This window comes from Eptesicus fuscus, chromosome 3, assembly GCF_027574615.1.
Source record: "Eptesicus fuscus isolate TK198812 chromosome 3, DD_ASM_mEF_20220401, whole genome shotgun sequence".
NCBI lineage: Eukaryota > Metazoa > Chordata > Mammalia > Chiroptera > Vespertilionidae > Eptesicus > Eptesicus fuscus.
Genome location: NC_072475.1, coordinates 21,798,999 through 21,819,567, shown reverse-complemented (window position 1 = coordinate 21,819,567; position 20,569 = coordinate 21,798,999). Strand labels below are relative to the sequence as shown.

The 20,569-nt window shown below is 39.9% G+C and overlaps 1 protein-coding gene across 2 annotated transcripts in view; it reads left to right on the top strand.

Moving 5' to 3' along the window:
- The window catches only part of VEPH1 (ventricular zone expressed PH domain containing 1), a 194,730-nt gene that overhangs the window by 164,896 nt on the left and 9,265 nt on the right, over window positions 1–20,569 (top strand). For both annotated transcript variants that reach the window (XM_054713669.1, XM_054713668.1), the window contains one exon: window positions 8,270–8,387. In XM_054713669.1, the coding sequence (XP_054569644.1) occupies window positions 8,270–8,387 (118 nt within the window). The remainder of the gene's footprint in view (window positions 1–8,269; window positions 8,388–20,569) is intronic.

Below are 20,569 nucleotides of genomic sequence, written 5' to 3'. Positions count from 1 at the left end.
ATGCAATCAGACAAATACGTCTGTGGTCACCAAAAAGATGGCCTGTTTCAGACATGAGAAAGGGTTGTTGGATGGTAATTCTTCCAGAAACTTCAAAGACTAGAAAGCCCTTTCATTATGATGTGGAAAAGAAATTCTTCATGCTGTGCTGGTGGGAATGTAAATTGGACAGCCATTTTGGAAAGCAATTTATCAGAACCTAGTGAAGTTAAGGATATGCATGATGTTGCATTTTTAATGTCTCATTCAAACAAGGTTTCTAGAGCAAAGCAGATCATTATTATTATTTACAGCAAATCACCTCACAAGTTTTCCTTTGCCTCAGTTGCCTAGGACAACACTATGAGAACCAAATATCATCCTACACATTCTAAGATCTATACTGTAGTTAGGGAACCCTGAAAATATGAATCTGGGATGTTTAAATAGGGGATGGACAGCTATTCCCACTCTTCTGCAAGAAGGGAAGAAAAATCTTTGCTCCTTGGGGAAGATACTGGTTTCCTACTGTGACCCTTTTGGATGCACCTAACTCTTTCCGGGGGAGGGTAAGACTAGTGTCCCCAGATTGACAACCAGAGATGGCTCCAAACCTGGGCCTCATCCCCACCTTGAAAGGTAAACGCATACTCTGGGAAGAGAAATCTCTCGAGATGGCCTCTCACTTCTAATCAGTCATAAATTAACTTCTCAAGCTTGTTCTCTTAGCCCAGGTCCAAAGTTCCAGTAAAATGTGCGCAGAAAACGCAAACTGTGCAAAAAAGTAAAAATATTTCCTCTACAGCCTTATACCTCCCTATGATCTACTCTGGAATGATCATTCCAAAAAAATTCTTGCTCACATCCACAAGGGGACAGGTATGAGGTTATCCATTGTTGGCATGGGTTCATGTAAGTGAAAAGGTGGAAGCACCCTTGGGCCCATCACCAGGGGAATGGTTAGACAAAAATGTGGTGGGTGGTGGATGCACTAGGAAATCACTTTGTAGCGGTAGAGGCAACTAAATACACATACAACACCACGTAGAGACCTTGAGTGAAACAAACAATAAATAGAATGCAGTCTATGGCATAACATCATTTGGGAAAATGAAAAATATACTAAATGTTGCTCATATTTTTCAAAAGTATACTAGTATGTCTGTTCAAAGACACATATCAAACTCAAAAGAGTGAGAACATATGTAAAGGGAAGATGGGAGGAGCAGTCTGGGAATGAGAGCAGTATCAGGGATAAAGGGGAAAAAATAATACAAGAGAGGGACCTTGCTCCATAGCTGAGGAGCATAACCTCACTAACTGATTTTCAAAGGAAGAAAAAGATCCCTGGCCAGTGTTGGCCTATAGATCGAAGGGTTGAGAGCTCAATACCCATCAAGTGCACATACCTCAGTTGCAGATTCCCTAGTGCCGGTAGGGGCATGTGCAGGAGGCAACCAGTCAATGTGTCTCTCTCACATCAATGTCTCTCTCTCTCTCTCTCTCTCTCTCTCTCTCTCTCTCTCTCTCTCTCTCTCTCCCCTCTCTCTCTCTCTCCCCCTCCTCCCTTCTATTCCTCTAGAAATAAATGGGGGAAAATATCCTCAAGTGAGGATTTTTTTAAAAAAGGAAAGCCCCTCCAATGAGCTCTTTCACATCAGCACCCTGTGATCTAGTACCACATAGTAGTGCACAGTTGTACCAGATGCTCAATACATGGTTGCTAAATGCAGGTGGCCATCATCAAGTAGAAAAAAAAATCACTGCAATTCTTTGCTTTCTAATGTGGCAGGAGATCCTGTGGGCGCTGGCTTTCACTGCCAACAGTCCTGGTGTCACCACTATAGAAATGTCAACATTTTCTTAACATTTTGAGAATTGTTAATCTTTTGTCCTTGCTTCCACTTTGATTTTAAAAAAAGCTTTGCTGAATTTAGTGGGCTAAAAATATTTTAATTGTATTTATAAAATACATTTATTCAACTTTACTCACCTTCATTTTCTAATCAATTCATGTGCTTTTATTAGCTTTTCTATAAAGGACTTTATAAAAACTCTTGCCATGTTTACTGCCAACATTCTGTGATGAGATTATTTTTCCATCATCCTTAGATGAGTGTGAAAATTCGACTTTTTGAACCAAGTCAAATAGTCTATCACATTGGTTGTTTCTTAAATAAAAGCATTCTTCAGAACTGCTCTCTGAAATGAATGAAACAAAGATGAGTGCCTTCTTCAAGCCACTCGGAGCCAGAGGCATAGTCAGAATTGCCAGGACTTGCCAAGAAGCAACCCAGTGCTTCCCAACATACAGGGACTCCAAGGAGAGGAAGATAGTCACGTCTATGTCATTGATTTCCAGTGAAAGTAAGAAGCTTGCCACATTGACCTCATCTATTCATGTGTGCCTACAGTTATCTTACTAACTTGGGATAGAAAGGGGGAGACAGTACAACATGTGTGACACCCGTGTTGCATACTGAACCACACTGAGTTCTTCCAGATCAGCACCCTTGCTGCCTCTGCTAAGAGTCTGTCTCCCACCTGTTGTCCCACCCTCCCTCACATACAGCCCAGCCTTCTGCCAAGTTTCAGAAAAGGCCCAACGAGTTCCATTTTCACACGTCACCTCTCCCTTCCATGTTGCACAATCTGGGATAATAACATCTCTGATTTTTAAGAATGGAATTTTTGCTCTTGCAACCAGATTATATATGTTGTCATATGAAACCTATTGTAGTAAAGCCCATGAGGGCTGACAAATCCAAACAAATACCAATTAATGGAGACAGATCAGCCAGCCCCACATCTGTTCCCAAGGGTGTAGGATTAATTTCCCAGTCGGTGAATATCCGAAAACCTGGGGGAGCTTGTTTAGAAATGTAGGTTCCCGGCCTGAACGCAGGCTTATAGGGTTAGGTTTCCAGGAGTGGAAGCTGTATCTGGTGTTTATAACAACTTTCCCTGGACTCCTGAGCACTGGTGATCTGGAAAAGATGAGAGTCTTGAGAGCATGAAATCAACATGCTATCAGGATGAAGTCAGACAAACATTCTTCTTCAATTACTAACATTGTATTCTAAAAACTTGTTTCATAAAATTAAATAAAATGGATTCCTGTAATACACACAGAGATGCTGGTACATATTTTTTTAAAAGAAATGTGTTCTGAAAGAGCTTTATGGCCATAGTTGAATAGAAATGAAAAATGAAACCCTAAATCCTATGTTTCATATAAATCAGAGATAAAGTCTGTGTGTCTCAATTAGTAAAAATTTATAAACATTTATTGAACATCTACTATTGGCAAAGTGCTATGCTAAGTATTTTCAGAAGCTACAAAATAAATCAGTCTCCTTGCTAAAGAGCTTTAATCCAGTTAAGGGCCAAAAGATTCATACCAAAATAAGCTTAATAACAATCACAACCAAATACTAATAATGGTATATTCCAATTTTTCTCCATGAGGAGTAGTGTGGACCCAATGAATTGCTTTCTCAATTCCTTGGAATACAAGACTGTGTCTCCTTCATCTACTTATCCTTGGTTCCTGACACCAGTTACTGTAAAGACTAAGTGTTATGAATTGAACTCAATTATAACATTTTTCAGAAATTGAAATAAATTTAAAAATCAAATTGTAGCATAAACATTCTTTTTTTAAAAGTTCCTTTCTATTCTTTTTTTAAAATATATTTGTATTGATTTCAGAGAGGAAGGGAGAGGGAGAGAGATAGAAACATCAATGATGAGAGAGAATCATTGATTGGTTGCCTCTTGCACATCCCCTACTAAGGATCAAGCCCACAACCCAGGCATGTGCTCTGATCAGGAATTGCAACCATGACCTCCTGGTTCATGGGTCAATGCTCAACCACTGAGCCATGCCAGCTGGGCCGTAAATATTCTTTAGAGTCCTTTTGTTAGTATATTCATTCAATCTACAGTGTTTCTTATAAGACACTATGCCTACAAAATCTAGGACAATATAAATAATATGAAGATGAATAATATAGAAATGAATCATTAATTTTCATCCCTCAATAAATTTACTTGACACTCTGGACTCCCTATAATTAGAATATGTGCACTGGAAATAGCCATAAGGACATAAAGCTCTGCTATTATGTGAAAATATTGGGGATTATTTATACTAAAAAAAACCCTCTGGTTTATGTTTCTTAAACACATACTTGAACTATGTGTCTAGAATTGATCCTATTAACCATAGGCACACTGAGCACATGAGGCAATCTTATGTTTGTATCTGTGCAAAAATAACTTTAGAACAGAATTTAAATGTGCCAGGATCCAAACTTCTTCCAGATGTATGCTTTCACTGATTTTTGGAAAATTGCTTCTCAGTACCCTCTCACAGTACACAGACCACATTATAACATCCAGCGGCCACTTTGCACTTTTATGGAATCCATAGCGCTGACTCATGCTGTCACTGTCATCAAAATAATGTTGTAAATATCCTCTCATCTTTCCATGCTGCCTGGCTTATTTTTCCCCTAGGAGGCTTCACACGGGACTTTTTATGTAGTTTCCCAAATTCCTGCTCTCATTAATGATTTTCTTCTAAAACTGGTTAAAAACATTATTTTCCCTCCAGGGGCTTTTACCCCTCTTGAATTAGATGGTGTTTATTAGAAAAATCCTTCTTAATGGCATGCTTACTATGGTTACATATATTTTTCTTTAAGTCAGCAGAAATAATTTGGACTTCAAAATTCTTCGGGTTTTATTGAGGCCTGATTTGAAGTGCTCTTGGAAGAATGTGTCCCCTTTAGCAAAATCATTATTTTCATTGAGAATTGGCCAACAGGGCGACCTTCCCTTCTTCATGGCACAATCTCAGTATTGATTCTCAATGCTGTATAACAAATACCACAAACCTAGAAGCTTAAAACAACACATATTTGTTATCTCACAGTTTCCTCGGGTCAGGACTCTGCTTGTGACTTAGCTGGGTCCTCTGCTCAAGGACTCACAAGGCTACAAGATACTGTCTGGGCTGTGTTCTCATTTAGAGGTTTATATGGGGAGGATCTGCTTCCAGACTCGCTCAGGTTCTTGGCAGAAACCATTTCCTGGGGTTTGTAGGCATGAAGGCCAGGGTTTCTTACTGGCTATTGGCTGAAGGCTACCTTTAGGTCATGGAAGGCCACCCACAGTTCCCTGCAATGTGGCCCTGTCCATGGGTCAATCACAACTTGGCAGTTGACTTCTTCAAGTCCAGGAGGAGAGTCTCCCTTTGCATCTAGCACAGGTTGGTGTGTGTGTGTGTGTGTGTGTGTGTGTGTGTGTGTGTGTGTACATTATGACAATCATAGGATTGATGTCCTAACACTTTTGCCATATTCTTGGTTAGAAGCAAATCACAGATCCCTCCCACACTTAAGAACAGGGGACTCTCCAAAGGGATGAACACAATTATTAGGGGGAGGGGTGTCACTCTAAGGTCTGTCCATTACAATCCCATTGAAATGAAATACTTAGAGAATGACTGACTCTACTTAGATATGAATGAGTTTTATTACTCTTCTGGAGTCTAGCTGTCTTAAAGGAAGTTTGCAATTCTCTAATCAAGTCCGTCTTAGTTCTCTTGTCTTGGAAAAAAAGGGAGGGGAAGTCATGTAGAAATTCTTGGGCAATGCCTGGGGAAGCTATAGGACCCAGGAGGGTAAAGAAGATTAAGTAGAGAAATAATGACCTCAAGAATATTAAGAGATCAAATTTTCAAAAAGTTAGATATCTCTGGTTGTTGGTTTGTTTGCTTGTTTTGTGATTTATTTTGCTTTGATTTCCCACCAATATTTAGAACTGCTTGTGTTTCCTCTGTCTCTCTATTCAAGTTGGCTGTTTTGCCAACTTCAACAGTTTACAGAACCGTCTATCTTCTTCAGTAGTTCTCTCTGCATGACACCTAAACCCTCTGAAGAAGTATCTGTAACTGCATGCTTTTGACTTCAGAACGTGAACACTGGGGTGGAGCTTACCATCTGCCTTAAACTTCTTAAGTAACTCTTTACCAAGACAAATGTGGTTTATAGGTAACAACCTGGGACATTTCTGGTCTCAGGACAAGAAAAATAAAGAAACCCTTAAGTATTAAATACTTTGTTTGCTAACAGTGTTTGTGGTGAATGAAAAATTGAGCTTTAATTGTGTGGAAAATAGGGAAGTGATTTGCATGCCAATGGCCACGTACAGACTTCAGAGACTTAGCAGTTTTGAAACTGGTATTTATGAACATCTGTTTTTCCTCCATAAATTTTAATATGGATTTCATCCTTTGAAACCTACAAAACTCCCAGGTGCTTCTTCAGTCTTTATCTTGGGAACATGGTTTTAAGAAAAAAAAATGTTTAAGCCTCCTTTTTTTCATTAAACACATTTGAAGTCACTTTTGTTGAAACAACATTCTGTATGTACAGTGCCTGATGGAATGCCTAAAATATGGTATTAAATGTTAGCAACTTGAAATGCTGTGTTCAGCATGTGGAGCCTCCTAAACGTCCAATCCAAGCAAATGAGCTGTAATAATCTTAATAAAGGATGTTTGAAAATGATTCATTTCTAGTCCCAGCTTATACCTTTCATTATTCCGCATGTGTTTATTTAATGCTTGCTTATGTGATGGGCACTTTTAGGTACTGAGTTTGCAATAGCCAAATCGACAGATAAAACCCCTGCCCTCATTGGGTTTATGTTCCAGTGAGTGTGAATATTCTCTAAAACGAAGTCCTTTTAAAATTCTCATTACACCGTTTGTAGTCCATCCATAAATTTTTCACTGGGCCTGAAAACCAATGACATTAATCCATTCCTGATGCCGGACTAGACTCTGGGAATACAACTGTGAACAAGGTAGATATATTTCTGCCCTCAATAAGCTTAGAGTCTAACATATTTCTCACCTCTATCAACAAATATAGACCTGGGAAACCAGAACTTTGTGGCAGAATATGGGTAACTACTTGATCATTCTCTATTTTAGGTCCACCATAAGCAGTTCACCCCTAAGCTCTTGGACATACTAGGAGATGTTACTATGGGTAGGAGAGAAGAGTATATGGGCCAGCCTGGCAGGTGTGGCTCGGTGGTTGAGCATCCACCTAGGAACCAAGAGTTCATTGGTTTGATTCCCAGTACGAGCACATACTGAGGTTGTGGGCTCAACCCCCAGTAAGGGGAGTGCAGGAGGCAACCTATCAATGATGTTTCTCATTGATGTTCCTATCTATCCCTCTCACTTCCTTGAAGATCAAGAAACGTTGTTGTTGTTTTTTAAAAGAGTGTGTGGGCCAGCAGAAAAGAAATAAAATAACAGCTCAACAGAGGATAAACACATAAGTTGGCTAGGCACGTGCAAGGCTAGCAAGAACATTAATTCCCTCTTAGGAAAGCAACCTTTTGAGAGTGCAGTTCTGGCCGCACTGTAGCAGAGGATACACGTCATTTGCATAATAGCAAAGCCTCAGGAGGACAGTAGAGCTATTTAATTTGGTTAGGCTAATCGTTTTCCATCCATTCACGGCGTAATGGAAACTCTCTCCTCTGCCTCTTAAATAGGAACACACTGGCACAATGCCACAGGACACATAAAGCATGGTCAGTCTCCTTGGTGTGTCAATGCTACTCAACCATTTGGAGGGGAAAAGGTTAATTAATTTACTGATACGTAATTTAAGACATTATTTCCCATTAAAACCAATAAAGCCATATTAGGCAATAGATTGTAAAATTTGCATACACTTTTAAGATAAAGCATACAACTAAAGCAATACTGGGGCCAAGGGCTGGAGGATTAAGCCCTTCTTCATATTTTCCACCAATCCCCTGCAAAACCAACCTAATAACAATAATTTTTAATAGAAATAATTGACTCTCAAGTTCATGTCAAGGGTACCTAAAAGTCAAATCCCCCAATAGTGTTCCTTTTAACCACACTGCCACCTGGATAGCCCTTCTTTTTAGAAATTCTGGCACTGTGCCTAGATGCAATAACATTCTGGGTACTTCAGGCTCTGACCCCTCACCACTTACCCTGGTGGCCAGCCCTGGGGCCGTGCCCACTGCATTTAAGACACTCCCAGAAGAGTTTGGGATGCTGTTCTTTTCCACAGTGAGGGGAGAGGGGTCTTCTGAACACTCCCTCCTCGTCCTTAGCACTGAGATTGAGCATTAGCCATCCTGCGTCCAAGGCCCCCTTTCCAGTTTCAGAATGCCATGCAGCAGGCAGATCCGCTTATGCTCCCTGTGCTTTGTGTTCCTGAAACAGGATCTGGACCAGGTACAGCTCCATCTGGAAGAAGTGAGGTTCTTTGACGTGTTTGGCTTCAGCGAAGCAGCAGGAGCATGGCAATGCTTCATGTGCAACAACCCTGAAAAAGCAACCGGTGAGAGACACCCCCCTTACTGCTCCAAATCATGCGTACCCCTGGGGATTGACAGGGACCTCTGAGCCCCACTGTTCTAGCTGGCCCTCTTCTTGCATAAACATCCTCAACTGCAATAAGGCGCAGAGGTGTGCCTGATGGCCACTGCTCAGTTCTGAGAATGGTATCTCATCAAAGTGGAAGTGAGGAAAAGAGCTGCTGAAAGGGAGAGACACATAAACCGGAAGTGAGCGAGAGAAACAATACCTTTTATATGTAGCTGCCAAGAAAGCAGTACTGGCCACTTAGCCCTGGAACCATCCTTCATTTCCACACAAATGACCATGAGGGTTAGAGGGGAAAGGAGCATTCTGTCCAGAGCCTCAAAAAAATGAGAGAGCGCTTAATTAATGAATGAGCACACAGACCATGTCACCTCCCAGTAATCCCTTACACTTTGCTTTATGATTAAACTTGTGAAAAATATATAGTTAAACACTTAAAGAGAAAGGACTTATTTGAGGAATAACTTCATAACTGGTTATTCTTTCCCTTCCTTCCTGCTGCCCAAGGAATTTAGTCTACTTCCCTGCCCTAAAAATAATAATTGTTAGTAAATATGAGCCAAGCTCTGTGTTAAACATGTCAGATACTTCATTTAATCTTCACAGTAATCTTATGAGGTTAGCACTAATATTATCTGCATTTTTACTGATGGAGAAACTGAGGCATGGAACAACTTGGTAACTGCCCAAAGTCCCACAGGTGGGAACTCAACCTGCCTCCAGAGCCCACAGTCTTAACCATTTCACCCTTCTGTCTCCTGGTTATACTGGTCCCAACCTGACCAGTGGAAATTGGGTGGTAATAAGCCTATGTTCAAAAGTGATGCTGTCCTTGGAATATGTCATCAGTGATTTGCCCTAGGAGAGGACACAGTTCTTAATACGAGCTCAGGAACTGCAATGCAGACCAAGGAAGCAGTGTTAAAACACTGTTGAACCCGGCCGGTGTCGCTCAGTGGTTGAATGTTGACAACATGCACCAAAAAGTCGCTGGTTCGGTTCCTGGTCAGGGCACATGCCCAGGTTGTGGGCTCACTCTCCAGTGGGGAGTGTGCAGGAGGCAGCCAACTGATGTTTCTCTCTCATCAATGTTTCTGTCTCTCTCTAAAAAAATCAAGAAAAAAGAAAAACCACTGTTGAGCACAAAGCCACTGTGTAGACGAGCCATCCTCGAGAGAGCCATTGATTATACCACCTGTACCTGTGCCTTTAATTTTAGAATTTTTGCAGCTTAGAGATTACCCACTGTGGCAAGTCTATCCTCTTGCAAACTGCCAAGATGTTGAGGCTGAATAGAGGGGGAAATGTGTTTATTTGGCCAGATGGAGATGTGAGGGGATCGCAGAGAAGCACCAATTAAAATGTATTACCCCATGGAGAAGGGGTGGATGGAAAAGGCTGGCAGACAAGGACGCAGCCTTGGTGAGGCAGATGGTTGGCTGGTTAGTCAGGATTGAGCTGATCCAGAGCGAACACCCCAATTTTTAGAAAGTTAATTCGAGCAAATGAGGAATTGGGGAATTGAATGTCTCCATTATAAACATTTCTAATGTCACCTAGGAAAAGAGCTTAAAAGAAATGTTGAGAGCATGGCGAAGTAAGGTGTGTATCATAGGTGGCTCTGAGCGGCCCTTCAGAATTTTCATTCCAAGCGAGCTGGGTCCTTAGTTCAATAAACAGTTCATCGTATCTGGCCGAGGGAGGCCTCGGGAAAGGGATGGAAAGTTAAAAATACGAAGTGTTCCTTTAATATATGTTTTCTCAAATTCACTGCCATGCACTTGAAAACAATTATTTTGCACATTCTTTCTTATTTGTGTTCCTCACAGTTAAATATAGACTGAGAACATATAGCAATAAAAATTCAAACAAGGCCAATATTTTATAGCAGAACATATTGAATCAAAATGTTTGGCCCTGAGAACTTCAGTGTGCTTGGATTTCTTTGCTCAATTCATTTTGCTTCATGAAAGGGGGTTTGAGTCGGAGAGAAGACCTATTTTAAACTCAGATTATCACCAAAAGCTCTTGAATCTCTGAAAAGTTTACATGGTTGCTGATCTTATTTTTATATAAGCATATGAATTACATATTTAATCTAAGTGAAAGGTCTAACAAAATACTGGTGGTACATATATTATTCATGGAGATAATATTTGCATTCATATCCTACTAAAATTGTAAGTTTAAAGATGTTCAAGACATAGGAGTAAATATTTTGTGATTTGGTTATGTATGCCTGGCATAGTAGTGGCATCGCATTTTTCATTTATGCAATGCATATTTATTGAGTTGGTTAAATGCCTCCTATAGGCCAAGTGTTGAATAATGAATAAGGTACAATATCTTTGCTCCAAAAGGATTCATAATCCAGTTAGGACTAGAAGACACAGATAGAAAAATCTAGCATACTTCCTAGTATATTTTTAGCACGCAATAAATACTTGTTGAGTAAGTGAATGAAAGAATGAATGAATGTTTAGAAATGGCAAAGCCAAAGCCTTAAATATTAAAATATGATGTTTCAATATCGTAATTATGTGTGAAGTATGTCAAATACATCACTATTCCATACCCAGTACATTTGGAATCTTGTCAATGGAGTTTGGAGTTCGTTTCCTTCTTGAGAGAAGTCACCGCATGTAACACAAAGGGTCCACTTCCCTTCCTGTCCAGTGCTGGACATTCTGTGCTGAGTCCTGTTACTCCTCGGGGTTTCATCAGTGGCCCCGCAGGGTCCAGATGTCCTGTCAGCCTCAGGAAGGAGGGTCTAGAGAAGTAGGATTGGAGTCTAAGACAAAAGGCTGAAGAAACTGGATTTGGGTTTGTTTTTTTAAGGTACTGACAAATGATATAGTAACTGTTGTCAAGAATGTGTTGTTCCAGTATTGAAAAAAAAATATTTGCAGCATTTCCATAAATGAGGAACACACACAAGGCAATTAGAAGTTCAATTAGACATACTGAAATATAAATATTTCTTAATAGTGTGGAGATGGAACTTATGGCACTCCAGAAATTGACAGCCAATCAGCTGGCTTACGTGGTCACTTAAGTACATTCCCCTCTTCAGGTAAAAATCTCATCACTCCACCAACTCTACCACCAACACACAGAAATATCTCTGTTTAGTATCTGTTAGTCAATAAAAAAAATATTTTTATCCAATTAGATACAGGTAAAGTCAGAGGAAACTGAATGCTAGAGTAGTGTTAAGGTCCAAAAATGGCTGCAATTGTTGGCATTTATCATGCTAACTCTGTGCTAAATTTTACATGCATTTTTTTTTATATTCTCATCATTAAGTAATTTTCCCAAGGTAACACAGCTACTAAGCAGAACTAGGATTTTAAAATCTAGGTTAATTCCTGAACCTGAAACTTCAATCTCTAGGCCAAATCCAAGTTAAGGACATGGAATATTGGAAATTCCAAGCATGATTATTCAAATTTCTTATCATGGAGAGAACAACGAGTGAGCTACCTCCCTGCCAACTTATTCCGCTTAAAGAAGAGCAGGGACTTTGTGCAATAATGTGTGAGTCATGATTACATGCGGGAAATGGTTACATTAGAAACTGTTTCCAGACTCTCCAATTGCTGATTCAGTTTCTGATAATCAGTTTATAAAAGTCCTGAGTAGATTAGAAAATTACTGAAATAACTCGAGAGTCCTGGGAGACTTGCCTGGTAGTGTTTCTTGCCAATCCCTTTACTCCTCACGAACGGGAGGATGGAGCTTGAGCAAGTAGATTTAACAGAACAGCTCTTATTTCTGGAAAGCCAAGCAAATCTGTTTATCAGTCACCTCCTGTCCTGGAATAGCTGGTGCACGTTAACAGTAGGAGTTAGTCAGCTGGCTGTCCTGGAACACGTCTGGCTTTCTTTCAGGCACATTTTTCACAAGGACGAGGGATAACTAGGTCATAACTTTCACTCCTGTTCCTTGCGACTTGTGGGATGCCTATGCTTTTACGCCCTAAAAAAAATAACTGCAAGACGGCTCTGTCTTCCTCCACAAATCTGAACGCTCCCCAGTGTGAATCTCTCTGAGTCATTAGATATTTAGATTCTGCATGTGATTGTCCATAGGAGGTCTCCTTAGGTTATAAAGGAAAATGAAAGAATTTTTTTCAGACAACCTGCTATCATGATTCCTCTTCAGAACTTGATGTCAAACATTTGTGCTGTAAGAGCATGCTGTTATATACATGGCAAGGAGAGATGGTTTCAAAATTATATCAGAATAAGAAAAGCCTTTGTAAGGAGATCTGTGGCTATCCTTTGCTGGACACCTTCAGGGTGAGCTAGGTGACCTTCCATTCCAGACGTCAATGTGAAAATAGGCTAAGGGACCTCTGAGGACCCAACTGTAAGACACCAATAGCCTTGTAAGTCCATTCACATGGAACGGTTTCCATTTACTATCAGTGTCAATGGTCATGGAACTTTAAAGGTGACAAAAGAAAACCCATTTTGGATTTATGCAATGGCTGGGTTTGTGTTATAATGCCTTCCCTCCTACCACACGTCAGACATTGTCGTATATGCTAAGTGTCGTTAGAGCACCAAAACCAGCGAACTGCATGTGTAGGACATTTCCACATCTACCTACTGCTAGTGACTCCTGAATATGTACTGATTATGTAAAACCTCAGCCTGCTGTTCAAAGATACTTTGAGTTATGTTATGCCAAAACAAAAACACATTTCTCAACTGAAATAAGTTATTATCCTGGAATCTTCTCCCTTTCCCCCTCTTCCCATGGTTTATGCCTCTCTGGGAATTACTCTCTCTGTTAAATCTTCCCACCTTCTCAGAAACTCTATTGTATTGATTACCATTTCTCTCTCTCTCTCTCTCTCTCTCTCTCTCTCTCTCTCTCTCTCTCTCTCTCTCTAATCAATTCTCCATACCAACTGAATCCTCCCATTGGCTTTTAAACACACTCAACTGGCTTACCCTCTCCTTTCTCTTCACCTGCTGCCTCTCTCTCACCTCCTCTTTAAAGCCAAATGAGTTGCCAATGCTCAATCTCCGCACACCCTTGCCTCCTTCTCCTCCTGACTCAACCCCTCTCTGTCTGGCTCCTGAGCCATTATCTCTACGGCCATTAAAGTCCTGCAAGTCACCCACGCACTGGATATGTTTCACTCCTTGTGCTACTTGCCTTGTCGCAGCATTCAACTCTGTTGACCATTTCCACCTTCTTCAAATATTTTCTTCCTTGAACTTCTGTAACACACTCCTTCTGACTCTGTAGACACTTCTCAGCCTCTTTTCCAGGCCCACCTTCCTCTCTCCAGCTATTCACTGTTAGAGCATCTCCCTCCTCCTCACTGTACACGCTATCCCCAGTCAATCCTGCAGATTCTGCAGCTTACTAACAACTTGGATAAGACAACTCCCAACTGCATATGCAGTCCAGGCCTCTCTTGAACTCTAGATATACATCTACCACGGCCTACTCAACTGCTTCAAAGGCACCTCAAACTTGGCTCATTAAATTAAAACTTATGGTTGTCTCACCCTTGTCCTAAAAACCACTTGGTTTTCTTCCAGAATTTCCTATCTCAGTAAACACAACATCACTTATTCTGTTGCACAAGCCAGCAACCCACTGTTCTCTCCCTCACCCGCTTCCAATCCATCACCCAATATTGTGCATTTCTTAATTCCTTTCAACACTGTCTGCTTCTCTCTATCACCCTAGAGCAAGATGCCATTACCTTTTACCTAAAACAAAGGCAATAGCCTCCTAACTGAGCTAATCTGGACCCTATTGATCTCCCTCCCACACTCAGACAGAATGATTTCTTTAAAGCAAAAAGCTGATGGTGCCAGCCCCTATACAAAACCTTACAATAACTCCCCACCGCTCTTATTTTGAAGACCAAACTCCATAACATGCCCCTCACAACCTCAAATGCAATGGTCTTTCCAAGTCTCATCTTGTCCCATGCACTGTTCCTCTCTGCTCTGGAGGTAAGGACCTTCAATCCATTTCCATACACACCCCACTTCTTCCTGACATCGGGCTTTTGGATGTGCTGTTTTTCTGCACAGAGTGCTCTTCCTCCCATCCTCGCCCAGTTAATTAACATGGATTTTAGCCTTCCCATTACAACTCAAATTCACTGCCATGGGAATCCCTCAGTCACCTCCCTAACTAATACCTAGATCCTCAAAGCACCTAGGACCTCTTCTCATAACACTTACTACAGCTGCCATCTCGTTCTTTTTAACTTGTGAGTGTTTGATGAATATGTATTTCCTCCAGTAAATAGTAAGTTCTATGAAGGAAGCTCCCCTCATCCATCCATTCTCAATCCCTGGCACAATAAATATTTACCAAATAAGTGAATATCCAAAGTTTGTACCTTCTCAGAAATTTTTTAGGAAAATTTTTCTTAGGCAAATGGTAACAAAATACAAATTCATGAATTCACAGTGATACATTTCAAGATAAAAAATCATATTCATATTTTGACATTCCTGGTGTACTTTGTGCGTCAAATGTATTCTTCATATAAACAATATCTTCTTAAATAAGTTATTTTCAAAGATATTATGACATCATTTTATTTCACGGAGAGTAAGGTATTGTGGGTGTATGCATATAATCAAATACACACAGAGTGTGATGGTGTATATGTCATACATAAACTTTCCAGTGCAGACATTGTAAAACCTCTATTTATTGCCAAATGGTTTGAGGCCTCAACCACAACAGATAGAACTTATGTTAAATAATTCCATAAAAACATTATAGACAATGCCTTAGAATGTGGGAAAATGGCTAAGATGTTTTCAACTTGAACAACCCAAACAAAATGACCCTCCTTATCACAGACCTGGTGCAAGTATGTCATATCTGTGTTTCGCCATGTAAGGAAAGCTATATAATGCACAGGCAGTGTGGGAAAGCACTCAACATTTAAAACTTTCTAAAATCCTATAGCCAGATGTTGCCCATAATCCCTATCCATGGGATCATATCAATAGGATGGCAACATGGGACCAACATGGAAAATGTCTTTGCAGCCTTTTCTTATTCAAAGGTCAATTCTAAGATTGAACAATTATTTCCATTAATTTCCACCATTCCTGATCTTTTCTGATGGTTCCCTATCAATCATTACTTGGCAAGTGTGTGCCAATCTTCTTTTATATCTTCTCCTAAAAGCACAGAGGTGGCCAAAAATTACTGCTCAGAACTACTGAAAAGGTTACTTTCTTGGCAAGTGACTTTAGAATTTTTGTTTCACTGATGACACAGTAAATAAGCCAAATTCCATAAACACTGATCCTGAGCATTTTTTTTCTATAACTCTGTTGACTTAAGCCAAGGATATGCGTATGATCTTATACTACTACCTTATTTTTTAATTTCATGCAAAGGCCATAACAATTTTTTTTCAAATGTTTTTAAAATATATTTTGATTGATTTCAGAGAGGAAGGGAGAGGGAGAGATAGAAACATCAATGTTGAGAGAGAGTCATTGATCAGCTGCCTCCTGCATGCCCCCTACTAGGGATTGAGCCCACAACCGGGCATATGCCCTTGACGGGAATTGAATCCTGGACCTTTAGTCTACAGGATGAAGCTCTATCCGCTGAGGCAAACCTGCTAGGGCAACAATTTTATTCCCACCATTGGTTTTGCAGTTTTACTATTTCATATATTATATGATCGATTACTATGATTTATCATGAGGCTTCCATCATTTCCTAGAAGTTTCTAAGCTCCAGTAAAATCACCTGGGGATCTTGTTAGGAAGGGTGATCCCTCCCCCTATCCAAAAATTGTGATTCAGGAGGTTTGGAGTGGTGCCTTGGAATGTGCCTTTTAATAACCCAGCAGTTAATTCCAATGTAGGAGGCCCTCAGAACAGAGTTTGGAACCATTGCTCCACAGACATACAAAATAGTAGTCCTGGGGCTTTTTAGATCAATATTTCAGTGATTGGTAGAGAAGCCAAGAAAGCATATTACATTTTGATGGGCATGAAATGATCGAGAAAGAAAGCCATTCAATCACATGTAAAAGTGCCCTCAAAGGTCTGCTGTCAAATTGAGTTTGTCTGTACTATTTTGGACCCACAGCATCCTGTAGGATGTTACAAAATCTATGCTGGATTATGCCTCCTCATTTATTCACTACTGACAAGGTATGGCACTCTAATACACTGCCTGGATATTCATAACAAACATGCCATTCACTACGATCCTTAGTGATTTCAAAAACCACAGACGCTCAGTCTGCTAAATGTGGCTCCCATGACCTCCTCATTTAATAATGCTTCTATCCCTCTTTAAGCATATTCTCTGCAATCATAGTTGGCTTTATTACAACTGGCACATACACACACACACAAATCAGTAAAACCATGGAAGGAAATTAAAGTAAATTTGAGACTCTCAATACATACAAAGAAATTCCCCACAGACTATATAGGAGTTGTAAGTCCCAGAAGCAAGGATTTCAAGGCGGGGGAGAATGTTAAGACATATTTTCTCTCAATTTTTATTTAAAAATTATGTATTTGATATTTATAACTTTTCTTTCAGAATATGTCTTCTTTTGAAGGTTTTTATCTTTAACAGTAAGTAAAGAGTATTTAAGAATTCAAATATCATAAATTAGATTCATGACAAAGTCAATTATGGGGTATTCATGCACAATGCAATACTTTCAAGCAAAAGTTGCATAAGCTGGAAAGTATACAGTAGAAGTAATTTCTGAGTCTGAAAGTCAGTGTACAATGTGAATAGTATTTATGTGGGGATCACCATCTACTGTCATAAGAACAAGCAGGAAGTCTGGAGGAAAAGGGAGAAACCACAGGTAGAGTGAAAAACATTCCCAATGCAGCCCAATCCATTATTGGGTTGGCTTGAAAATGGAAGTCTTGGTGGATAAAAGGATCAATTACTCAAAAACAGGAGCTTATCTCCTTTTGGGGACCTTGAATTGCCTGTTACACCTTAAGTTAAAAGCCTGCAGTCCTTGATCCTTGAAAGGGTTCTTGTCTCACGCTGAATTCTCTCACCATGCCTAATGCTTTCATGTATGTTTCATTACATTCTAGATCGGAGGGAGAGAGATGGGTTTTATCCAAGAATCATCAGGATATGGTATTTATAAAAACTAACTGTTCATCATTATAATAAAAGGATGAGGATGATCGTTTTATGTTGATAATGATCATGATCACGATCATGATCATGATCATGATTATAGTAACAACTTTATGGTGCTTTTATGTGCCTTTAATGATGGTAGTTAAAGTCCACTTGGGGTTACATGGCTTCAACTGCAAGATTCAGGCTGAACTTCAGCCACTACTCACCATCTTGGCTGTGTGCTCTACAGCAGTGAACAGCCTGCACAGCCATTCATGGTGGCCCTGTTGTTAAACATGACAACTCTAGAGAGGAGGAAGCTAAAGCTCACTGAAGTTAAATAACTTGCACAAGACCAGTCAGCTGTTAGGTAGCAGACTCTGGACTTCAACTAAACTATAAACTACAGGCCTCTACCAGAAAAATGTTTTTTGGTTCAGCCCTATATGATCTATGGTAATGAGGACTAAACATGAATTTTAAAAAAACATATTTCAATAAATTATAATTGGATAAAGACATTCAGAATTGCAAGAAATCTTAGAACAAGATAGAAACCTTGAATTGTTGAATTCTTATACGCTTATGTATAACTATAGAAATTATTATCTTTCATTATGCTACATTACAAAGTTTTAGGTTCCACTTTGCATGATGTCTAAGGATCATGAGGATTGGTCTCCTGATTCTCACTCCTCATGCCTTGCTCTCAAGTCCCACCAGATTCCATCACATAGAATGAGTGATAATTCTTAAAATGCATTTGCTGTCCCCTCTCTAAGCATTGACCCTTTGCATATGATTTCCAAAAAAAAAAAAAATACCCTTCCTTCTTCTATGTTCAAAACTGCTACTTGTCCCTCATAGTTCAGCTCAGTCAACATCAGTCCCAGGAGGTTTTCCTGCTTGCTACACTCCAGTTTAGAATACGTGCCACTCCTGTTTGTTCCAGTCTCCCTTAGCTCTGGCTCTTGGATACATTTGACCAATGGGGATACCAGCAGGAGATAAGAGAGAGAGAAACACCTGTCTGGAGCGGCTCCGTTGGTTGAGCATTGGCCCATGAACGGAAAGGTCATGGGTTTAGTTCCTGGGCAGGTTATATGCCTGGGTTGTGGGCTTGATCTCTGGTTGGGGGCCTGCAAAAGGCACCTAATTGATGTTTCTCTTTCCCTCTGCCTTCCTCTCTCTCTAAAACCAATAAAAACATCTTTTAAATAAATAAATCAAATAAAAGCATGTCCTGGGGGGAGGATTGAAAAATAATAATAATTTTAAAAATAGAAAAGAGAGAGAAGGAGAAGAATGAGGCCCAGTTTCCTCTCTGCTTGGTCACTGCAGGTTGACTGTGTCCTCCACCCATGGCCACAGCTCCTGTCAGGCAGCACCCTCCACCCAGTTCTGCCTCTGGGTGCTAAGTGTCCTCTCCCTTTTCCTCTTCAGGCAAATGACTGTTTATTATGCCTCCTAATAGGTTCTGGGCCCAGAGTAGCATGGTGCTTTTCCTATATATTTCCCACATCTATGTAAATAGTCCCTTTATTAACTCACCCTAATTACCAACCTGAGGTGCCATCTATCTCCTGCCAGGATCCTGCATGGAGCATAGCTGATACCATCTGGTAGCTGTGCTGCCTGGACCTTCATAGGCCTTGAGCCCTTCCATCCTTGAAAAAAGCAAGGTCCTCCCTCATGGGGCTTCAGAAGAACTTGCAAATAAAGCCCAGTATAACCTCCCCATGACCATTTGATACCCAGTCTCTTTCCTGGATCTTGCATCTAGGAATTATGAATCACCCTCATATCCTCAGCCTTCAGCTCATCACCGTGTCCCAACATAACTGCTTTATTACTTACTTATGAGTTCATTCATTCTTCCAGCTTTTTTAGGTGTTTTGTTTTGTTTTCATGTGCTTTCCCTCACATATCCCTCTTGTTACCTCAGTTCTTTTCTGCGCTCTTCCTAGAATATTCTTTCTCCCTTCTTCAGCAGGGGCCTGACTCTCATGTTACCTCCTCACAGCTAGAAGTAGAACTTCCTTTCTCCAAGTGCTATGATGCTTGGCTTTTACTTCTCCAGTGGTATTCACCAGACTCTATATTGAGCTGTAGAATTTGTAAAATGCTTTATCTCTCCACAAGATGATAAATTCAAGCTCCCGCTAAGCTGGGCTTTATAACCCCTCAGATCCAAACACAGTGCCTTACAGCTTATATGTGCCCAAAAGTATGTGTAAGATGATTGGGTGGTTGAGAGATAAATAGATGCATATTCTTTATTGCTTTACTCCTGTAGTGGGGTTTCTGAGCTTTACGGTATCTATTTGATATTATTTCATTCTTATTCACCAACTTCATGTTGAGTAAGATTAACACCTCCAAAATTCATCTTTTATCAACATAAATATTTTCAACACTTGGTACACAAAAGAAATACAAGTACTGTATAAATGTGTATTAGCATTCTGAAAGACTTTTATCTTGGGAACATGATAACAGCTTAGGTTCCAATAGCACTAAAGAATTCAGTTTAATATTCCATAGTTCGTTCAGCCAACTGATAATTCAGGAAAGGAACAGATCCAGCTTGGTAGAGAATGTCTTAGCCAAAATGTGGTGCTTTGAATGAAATAATGTGCTAATTGACAAGTGAGAAAGTATTTAAATATCCTGTATGCATTACCTGCAAACAAGGTAGGTTTAAACACATACTCATTCCCTCATAGTCTCATTCTGCATCGTATTTTTCAAATACGATGAAATATGATCATCCTTAGAAAGAATTAGTTCCATGTTTTAGGCATTAAGAGACTGTAATATTATATGAGAATTATTGCTTACAAGGATGTGCTATGGGCAATAGACCTATTAAAATGACACATGGTCAGTCATGCATATGCTAGACAAATTGAAAAAAATTAAGACATGAGATAGCAGCTGGAAAAAATTTGAAGTCTTTTTCTTGTTGCCTCTTGAAACTATTTTTAAATTAATCCTACAGCTACAAATAAC